This window comes from Aristolochia californica, unplaced genomic scaffold (genome assembly GCF_029961685.1).
Source record: "Aristolochia californica isolate CCGP_79_NKW_82.1479 unplaced genomic scaffold, dmAriCali1.0.hap1 SCAF_6, whole genome shotgun sequence".
Lineage (NCBI taxonomy): Eukaryota > Viridiplantae > Streptophyta > Magnoliopsida > Piperales > Aristolochiaceae > Aristolochia > Aristolochia californica.
The window spans coordinates 35,315,595-35,325,199 of record NW_027182257.1 but is presented as its reverse complement, the minus strand read 5'-3'; the positions used below and the strand labels follow the sequence as shown (position 1 = coordinate 35,325,199).

General features: G+C 36.6%; 1 protein-coding gene across 2 annotated transcripts; it reads right to left on the bottom strand.

The window, feature by feature from the left end:
* Window positions 1-1,875: 1,875 nt before the first annotated feature.
* LOC137935142 (protein TPX2-like) lies at window positions 1,876-8,494 on the bottom strand. 2 transcript variants are annotated; one of them, XR_011109231.1, is made up of 18 exons: window positions 8,135-8,494; window positions 7,567-7,719; window positions 6,674-6,842; window positions 6,309-6,417; window positions 6,047-6,097; window positions 5,821-5,918; window positions 5,659-5,737; window positions 5,440-5,502; window positions 5,230-5,316; window positions 4,559-4,656; window positions 4,308-4,380; window positions 4,136-4,201; window positions 3,979-4,041; window positions 3,499-3,576; window positions 3,347-3,394; window positions 3,068-3,199; window positions 2,491-2,531; window positions 1,876-2,375 (listed from the first exon to the last, which is right to left on the bottom strand). XR_011109231.1 is itself a non-coding variant. In XM_068779807.1 (17 exons), the coding sequence occupies exons 1-16, from the start codon at window positions 8,295-8,297 to the stop codon at window positions 3,089-3,091; spliced, it is 1,509 nt and encodes a 502-aa protein (XP_068635908.1). In that variant the 5' UTR covers window positions 8,298-8,494; the 3' UTR covers window positions 1,876-2,375; window positions 3,068-3,088. The 2 variants fall into 2 exon arrangements, 1 of the variants encoding a protein (XP_068635908.1); XM_068779807.1 differs by lacking the exon at window positions 2,491-2,531.
* Between the last annotated feature and the right edge of the window lie 1,111 nt (window positions 8,495-9,605).

The window sequence follows — 9,605 nt, the reverse complement described above, 5'->3', positions numbered from 1 at the left end:
CTTTTAGACTACGAGTGTCGAGGGACAGTTATGCTCCCTAGGGGTGGCATTGAGCTGAGCTAAACTCTAACCTGTCGATATTCAAGCTTGGCCTGATGATTTAAATTCTCGATGAGTCACTATTTACATTGAATAGGTACTTAGAATTCACAAACTTATCTGTTTGTGCTTGAATTGTGAAATTTGTTTGTTGCAAAAGCATTTTCTTGTGCTCAAGTATAAGCAAGTAACTCTTACAAGTTGGGTCAAGCCTTGGTAAAAGCAAGCCACCCTGTCTCAATTCCATTGAGAGTAACCCGTGTGACTGTAGAGAAACTGTTGTAAAATCTTGTGGATCTAAATTGTTGCTTAGTTGTTGTATTTCTTGGGGAAAAGTTGTGAAAATATGCTACTATTTTTGCCAATCCGTAAATCCTTGTGTAGGCTTGGTGTACCAAATGAGCTAGTGCTGCAAACCCCCATTTAGGTCTAGGTAGGATTGCCTAGTTAGCTATTGAAAAATCTCTTTATGGGTCTAGGTTGAATAACCTAGTTCGTTGTTGTATTTCTAATTGAGAGTGAGCTTTTGTAAATTGGCTATTGTGACAAATTGAATGTCATAAGTCCATGTGTAGGCATCAATATAATTGGCTTTAGAGATAATTTATTGTAAGTGTCATTTAACAACCCAAACTTATTGAATATTTTAATTTCAGGGCAAAAGGCCCTTGGGAGTAGATTAGTGATCTTAAATACAATTGTAAATTACTATAAAAATTTTATAGTCAGAATTTTGTGTATGCTTCTTGGATTGTGAATCTAATTGAGCATATTAAATTGCAATTAATATTGTTAACAAGCTAAAGGTTAAGAAAAACACTAAAAAGAAGTCAAAATTTAGCACTAAAATACACAAAATTATTCAACCTCTGCCCCTCTAGGTTTATTCCTCACCAAACCTAATAGACTTATTCCTCACCAGACCTAATAGACCAGTTCAAAGCATTCATTCACTTTAATAGAAATTGTGAGATTTCAAATTGGAAGAGCATAATCTCTCCATTTCATAAAGAGCTAAATATTTATGTGATCATATTTTAAAAAATCAATCTTTACTTTGGTAGATCATGTGTAGTAGAACTAGAGTTCTTTTATTCTCGATTCATCTACAAAGTTCGGATTACCAGTGATGGGTCGTAATTCAAATCAAAACAACATTGAGCTGCTTTTAAGATTACCCCATGATTTAGAAAACCAATCCAAAGTTTGTCTTGAGCTTTGAATTTTAATATCAAGCCAATTAAGGACCATTTGAACTGCTCTCAAGTAGATTAAGCACCTAAAATTGATTGTGCTTTTGTTTTATATTTGTTACGTCCTACGATCTATGTTTGATTTCTTTCAATCTCTATTTCTCTCTTGTACTCGAAGTTGTGTGTCATTTGATAGATCTTCACCACTTTCAGGTATCTCTAGTCATTGTCTGTACCACTTTATCATCTATTTCTATTAGTCTCCCCCAAGGCAAAGCAGCTCTAGATTCTGATCTCTCACTCTTTTACTTAAATATGTTTTTACTCCATTTGAGCTTAAGTAAACCTCACTTGTTATATGTCATATTTGGGGATCAAACTTTCTTATAAGCTAGAGTTTGAGTTTGAGTGGAATATCATTAGAATTAGATAAGTTTATAGATCATTGAACATATAAAAATATATGCTAAAGAAACCTCATCAATCCTCAAATAGACTCTACCCCGTCTGGTGAGAGAGGGACCTACTACTGGGTAGAAAAAGATTTAGTAGATCAAATGGCCAGGTGAAGTGGTTTGATTGTGCACCAAAGAGACCGGTTAAAAGTCTTGGTTTGATGGCATTCCATTGTTTCAATTTAGACCAAGATCAGTCAAGCAAGCAGCCCTGTATTTCATGACATTTGAGCAAATCCCTTGGAACACCTCTTTTCAAATTGTTACTCAACAAGATGAGAGTACAAGTTCAAATCTGTGAGTTTTTGGGGTTTTCCTTTGGGTTAGGCACATTCAAATAGTGCCAAAAAAATACAACTCAACAAAAAGTTGGAAACCATTGAAGCACCACAGAAAAATGGCAAGAATTGGGACTGCATTTCCTGTACAAACTCCAGCCTGACATTTTTATTAGTAACTTGACAAACTCATCTTTACAACAATCAATATCACCAATGAGACCCTGCCTAAACCCAACCTGCAACAACATAAAAGCTTTCAGGATTATGAAAGGCTTCCAACAGTCGAGCTACTTCCAGAAAAGCCAGATCCGCAGATAAATGTGGACATATGGGTTTCAGACAGAAGAAGTCTCGCCATCAACTCTAGAACATTCCAGTCTCCCAGATCTCGTGAATGGACGCAGCAGCTGCATAGTGACCACCATGTTCCATATAATCAAAATCATGTTTACAACATGTAGTTATTTCATCAGGTGATTCAAAAAACAAGAATAAGTACAAGGTGCCATTCTGGGGCCTTACTCTTATGAATTGCAATATGAGGGAAAAGCAACATGTCAATCCTATAAAAAAAGAATAAGAAAAAGAAAGAAAGATCTAATAAATACACCAAAAAAAAAAACAAAACACATTATTCAGGTTTCCAAAATACGCTGATCCACTATACTGCCAGTCACAACACACAATTTATCAACATAAAGGAAACAATTTCACCACAATTATGAAAAGCCTCAACAGCTCATATTCCTGCACTAAACAAGCTTCTCTGAAAACTAATGATAGCTGACATGGAAAATTTATGCAGTCGTTCTGTGTTTTTCTGGCCATTTCAAGGATTTTCTCCTGTCTTGGTTCTTGATAAACAGTAAACAGTATATTGCATCTTAAAATAGAAATATGCTAGACCAGAAAAGATTTTCAATTTTTTGTTCATCTTTTGGTAGTAAATAGGGCAGAACTAAGGAACAGAATATCTAAAGCAAAACCTTGACATTTGATTGAAGAATGAATGACTTGTATCGGCACATTATAAATAACTTTTTTTTGAAATGTACATTATAAGTAACTGTAGCCCCACACTCATTAGTCCTTAACTTACTCATTGGACGATCTATTGAGGTCATCTACACATATTTTCTCGAGATCTGACTTCCGTCAAACCCCCTTTGCTCCCACACATACTCAGCTTTCCCCCTAGGCTTCGCGATATTTCTTTGCTCAAGCATGTGCCCTGAAAGTATAAAGTTGATGAAATACCTATAGAAAATATATCATACTCAAAAGACTCACAGAAACACTTGTCATGTTTAGAAAGAAAGAAATATTAGTTTTAGCATCCTGAACACCTAACAGAGCTGATTGAGATGCAGTAACTTGCCTTGCTTCCTTGTCGTCCTAAGCAATATGTAATGTTCTCCTTTGAACCCTTCCATTAAAAATATTAAAGTACATAAGCATGAATCAGAAAAGAAAAATATGCAATAGAACAGAAGAAATGAAATAACCAATCAACATGTGAAACATGGAAACCTTATAAGATGCTTGAGGAGTGCAAGATAATTTTGGCTGAGATACCGCACTTTGAGGAACTTCAGATGCCAGTGAAAGCTAACGTTCAATTCAAAAAGAAAAGGGATAAGTTATAGCAAAAACAAACAGATCTAAAAACCACAACAGTCAGATCAATCTGAGTGGTATTACAGCCATGCTCGTACTATAACCCAAGAAACATTCAGATACATGACACAAAAAGAAATACACAGGGAAATCAGTTCATGGTAGCTAAATGCAAATGATTTCTTTAAATTGAATGTCCATTATAGGCAATGTTCCAAGTGTGATCAAATTTTCATGCAGCAGTCAGAAACAGATAGTCAATGCACACAACATTTAGATTATTAGACCATCACAGCATTCCTCTGCTCATGCTGAAATTACATATTAACGAAACATCATACTTTACTGTTACACAAACAGCTACTAAAGTAAAAGATACATCACATAACTCACCTTGCTGAAAAGTTCCGTAGGTGGATTCTGCTGAAACCGCTTGTCTGTTAAGAAATTAAATCCCTGTAGAAATGCAAAATATGACATAAAAAGCTTCAAAATCTAGATATTGGAACAAGCAAATCATACTTAGATATTTAATAAACATAAACAGCACCATGGGTATCGTGGTTGCACGCTTTACTGTTCGAAAGACACCTATATCCCCTTTACTTGTAAATATCTGCATTTTTATATAAAAAAAAAAATCTTAACGAGGTAGTACTAGAAACTCGTTAAGGTAATACTATGTGTGAAAGAGATTGTCAGATTGCAAGATATAAATCAACCTTCTTGTCAAGAGGTCTAGCTTTGAATCTGTGCACACTATCTTCATGCTTTCGATCATCTGCCACATTGGGTCTGACCAAACCAATAAGAGATGGATTAATCCAGAATGAGCAACCACCATTAAGAAATAAGTACAACAGAAGGGCTCCAAAACTAAAGTAAAGAGAAATTCATAAAATTCTCAGAGGTGCACCATGATCAAGCATAAGCCACTCAATGACATGAAACCTGCCTTTAAACCAAAACTTACTTTTGAGGCTTAGAGGGTGCACCAGATTGCCGCATAAATTGAGAGGACCCAATCACACTAGTTCTTGTACCAAAAGTAGTTTTTTCCCTCTGGATGACCTGCAAATTTGACATCATCCACATCTTACAGAGTAAGACAACTATCAGCTTTGATTAGGAAATTTATCAGTCATTCACAAACAAGACACCATCTTCAGAAAACTTGAATTGTGCAGACAGGACATAGCTGTGTTACCCTTACTACTGTTTGCAAGGTCTTTGTTAGCTGATTCTTAAGTACAATTTAATATCGTACCTTCCATATTTCTAGAAAATGAAATGATTCAACAGTGAGTTTTTTTCTGTGACGTTCTCAAGTCAAGTATACAAAAGTAGAATACTTTGTAGGTTACCCAAGGCTTTGCAAACTTAAGGATTGGAGCCATTAGAGTCTTCATGACTACCACAGAAATAGATGCTACAAAAAAATAATAATAAAAGAAATAGCATGTTCTTTAAGATAAGAAATGCCACAGTCATTTACAATGACATAAAGTAAAAATTGCCATAAGTTTAGTCTTCATGACTACCACAAAAGTACATGCTACAAAAACAATAACAAAATAAATAGCATTTTTCTTTAAGATAAGAAATGCCAGTCATTTACAATGACATAAAGTAAAAAATGCATACATTGTCAAAATCTTTTCCAGGCAGCTGTGATGAAGAAGCATTAGACAAGGGATGCATTGCCCTCTCAGATGTCTTCAGGTGAAACTCCTAAAATACATAATGTAAAAGAAAACCAGTCAGCAATGAAAGGGGACCCATTAATGACAAAATATTCTCTAAACTGACACTATGCATATATAAAGGAGGAGAAAAGGCCAATAAACTACAGACTTGAAACTCAGGCATCCTGGGTGTACGCTTTAGTGAGACTGGCAATGATGGTGCCTCAAAAATCTGTATTTATAGCACATAAAAATTGTGAACAAATCAAACAGTTGCTTGTTCAATATTTATCATTATATGAATGTCAGTGGGGCTCGGTGTGGGGAGGGGAGGTAGAGAGAGAGAGACAGAAGTGTATTAAAAGACTAACAAATACAAGGTGCTAACTTTTCGGTTCAAAGGGCGTGCTCTAAATATGGATGTAGTGGTTGGTCTGTTTTCTCCAAACTCCATACCATTCTTGGACCTGAAAATTCAATTTAAAACATTTTGAGCTTACAATTTCCTCAACAATAAGTAAATTTACTAAATATGAAAAGTCATCTCTACCTCATTCTTTGTGCTCTTTGAGCTGTTACCAATTCAGGCTCCCTAGGAATGGTCAGCTTCAATCTTGGCTGCTCAAAACAGCCATCGACAGGAGCACACTACAAGGGCATTAAACGTTTTTTTAGGGATTCAGAATTAGTAGATAAACACCAAGAAGTGAATGATATCCAAGGAAAAAGGAGAAACCACTTCTGGAAACATTAAAGAAGACATGTTTGGGGACCACCTTTTTGGGGACCTTGTGGGTTAAATTGATTTGCTGCTGTGTATCAGGTACCTGTCATTGGAAAAGACATAAACACTCAAGAATGCCATATCTAAATGCTATAAATGCTAAATCCACAAATGTAGACCATTTGGAAGAGTAACTATCATTCAGCATAACCAGCACATAAATGTATGTAGACTATAGGTAATGGCCAGGTTATGCATAGAAGAGACAAATAAAGTGTGAAGAAAGATAATCAAATAAAAAAGACTTATTCCACCTTGCACAGATGGCCTCCCTCAAGCTTTTGCCTCTTAGCTGCTTGAGTCTCATTTGTAGACTGATTCTTTAAAATTCTCTGAGCTTCATGTGTCAATGCCTTGTCAAACCTAATTTAAGAATTTATATTACATAAATTAAATAAAAGAAAAAAATTATATTTAAAATATGCAGCTCATCAATTGAAAGGTTTAAATCCTGAGATGTCCTATCCAAGCAGTGAAATGAAACAAGGTCTGTAGTATGGCTGAGCATGGAAACCAAATTAGGTATGTAGTATAAACACAATCAATCTAAAATCCGAAAAATTATATAATAATATGAAGAACAAAAGCCATGCAGTCAAAGATGAAAGCAAAGCACGACCTTTGCACTGATCGACTAGAAAATTTAACTTCCAAGCGCTGATTCTGCTTGGCCAACTGACTCGCTGTAGGTTTCATTAAAGTTGAGCTTCTTGAAGATGGTGCCCTGACAAGTGACTTTGCCTTTTCTATAGGACCAACTTTGGTGATATGATTATAAAAGTTGCACCCTATAAAGAAAAGTACATATAAGTGTTGTAACAGGTAAAGATACCATAACATTAATGACAAGGAAGTATGATTTCATGTAAGAAATTTTTCAATTAAAGTCTCTCTAAATATATATTTTTAAAAGAAAAAGTAAAAATGACTAGTTTGAAACTTGAAAGTTGAAACATGCCAAAAATTCCAAAAGCAGGAAAGGTCAACCACCTAAACTTAGCTTCAGGAGCAAACCCTTAGCATAAGGACTCTAAAATGCCTACTTTTTTTTAATAACCTCTTCTTTTTGCTACGAAGATGCTCTTGATGAAGATTCACGCAAGTCATCGATACAAAAAACAGTAACAGGAGGGAGATATGTTGCAAATCATGTTTAACACTTATTTGGATAATTGTTGAAGATTTATTTGGGTCATCATAAAATGAAGATATCCTGACGAACGTACTGTAGAAATACGTAGTAGAATCAATAATTTATAATTACATGATTTAATGGTTATATCCAATAGTTTGACATTTTGGATGACCATTCTCTCTGTAGAAGAGAATGAAGCTCCACTTGGAATTTACATGCCAAATAATGTCTTGGTCATCCATTTCTCATGGCAATTTGAAATTAAACCATAGTGGTCAAGAAAAAAATAAAAAAGGAGCACGATTGGTGCAGAGAAAATCTGTGTAAGCTCTATTATGACTTGAGAATAAAAAAAAAACGATATTTCTGATGGTTACCTTTTCTCTCGCTATCTGCGGCAGACACTTGAAGCTCCACGCCATTAACTGAGTGAGTAATAGTACAGGTTTCTTGTGTTGCATCATTAGAACTATGATAGGTATTTGTAGTCTCCGCGAGTACACCTCTTGCGTTCAGAATCGCTACATAAGCTGGAAGGCAGAATTTTTTTCACTTAAATCGATCAACTTTGTGCCGGATTACTTTTTAGAATTTGTGTAAAACAGGAGCAGATAAAAAAAAAATGACATAAGAGCTGGGAATGCAGCAATCAAGTTCAAGATTAACATGGACAAATAACAGCGACCTACAACTAAAAACCAAGGAAGCGCGGTTGCTTCTTTATTAATGTTTGCTAATGGTGGATTTTAATGAGTTCATCTCGGTAATCAAGAACACTTTTTTGAGCAAGCCGTATATTATCCAATGTGAACGTCAATCCGAGTTTACGCCATCTACATTGTCCACAGACAGACTCATGCATGGAACGAAACTAACTGCAGACAAAATCAACAGCCTCAACTTGAGAAAGCGAACGAGCCGACTAGGGTTTCCGTATGGACTTACGAGAAGGAGGATAACTTCCAGCAGTTTGAAACCACAGCTCTGCCTCCTGGACCTCTTCAAACGTTTCCCCAAGCAGAAAGTCAAAGTATCTCGGAGCATCAAACTCATAGTCGAAATCGGTTTCAAGATGCTGCTCTTCGAAATCCTCCATTTCGTCGTCCATCAGGACTCCTAAAAACTTGAAGCTTCAGTTAAGTAATCACGGCGAGAATGGCAGGGCCGGCATGGATTTGAGGGTCTTCTGTTCTTGTAACTTCTTCCTCAGTGCTGCTCTGAGAGGAATGAAGGAACTGATTCCAGCAATTTCTGGCTGAAAATGTGGCAGATTGCTATCAATGAGATGCGTCAAGAAAGGCAAGAAGGCAGAGCAGAAAACGTTTTATAGCGCCGAGGTAGAAATTTGAAAACGGCCCTAAATCTCAATGCTAATAAATTATTACAACCCGTGCTCGAATCGATGAAAACCCCATTTTACCCTCTACATGGTTTGAAAATATTTCTAACGAAAACCAAGTGACCGGCTACACAGTAGGGATATGGTAGTCTTTTCGTCGGGAAAGAGTTTCCGTCTACGGGCTTCTTTAGGCTCTCGTATCGGGGCCCGTTCCGTCACAAGGTTCGAAAATTCGGTGCTCAGACATCAGCGACCAGAGGAGGCAGAGGGAGAGCATCTTTCCCGTAAATACCCCTCTTTGTCGAGACCACGCTGCTCTTCGTCGGCTTTCCCGAGGGATAAAGCCGTCATGAAACAAAAACTCATGTGCCCGTTTCCGTCATTTGAGATAGCGTAACGTTGACTCTAGTCGCATTGTGACCGTTGGATACTTTCTTTTCAACCTAATAAAATTTGAAATTTTATTTGACGATTGTACCCTCCGAGCACTCCCATCAATGGAGTCACGGGAATCGATCGGGACAGGGCATGCTTTTCTGAAAATGGCCTAGATCTCCAAACTCTGCAACCAAGGCGATGTCTAGGTCATATCCGGGCTTCAATGAAGTGTCTGGCCTATTATGTGGAATTTCGGCCTATGGACCTTTGTCATGGACACCAAAGTTAAAAAGGATAGGGCCCACAGGGATTTTATTTTTATCTGGACTTACTATTTCATTAATGGGTTGTGGGCCCTCCTACTATTTATTACAGCGCAGTACATAGCGATGAGAGTAAATACCAAACTGGGAGACTTGCATGAGGCCCCACAAGGTACACCACGTAGTGATGGTTTGTGGGGACCACGTCCTGTTCCTGTTGCCCATTTACTCCCTACCGGGGATGCCATCCTTCAGTCACAGGCTCCGAATTTTGATCTCTGGTAGGTCCCACCATAGATTTTCGGCAAAGCTTACAGAACAAAGTAATTTTAAAAAAGTAAACAAAATCTGCAATATTTTTGTTGTCAATAAAGATAATTATAAAATATTTTTATTGAATTTATATATATATTTTTTAAAAAAAAAAAATCTCTCT

Coding starts and splice junctions, on each gene's coding strand:
- LOC137935142 (XM_068779807.1), bottom strand. CDS start 8,297: ATGGACGACGAAATGGAGGATTTCGAAGAGCAGCATCTTGAAACCGAT. Junction 6,098..6,308: donor AGGGAGGCCATCTGTGCAAG/GTGGAATAAGTC, acceptor TTCCAATGACAG/GTACCTGATACACAGCAGCA. Junction 4,202..4,307: donor CTAGACCTCTTGACAAGAAG/GTTGATTTATAT, acceptor ATAAAAATGCAG/ATATTTACAAGTAAAGGGGA.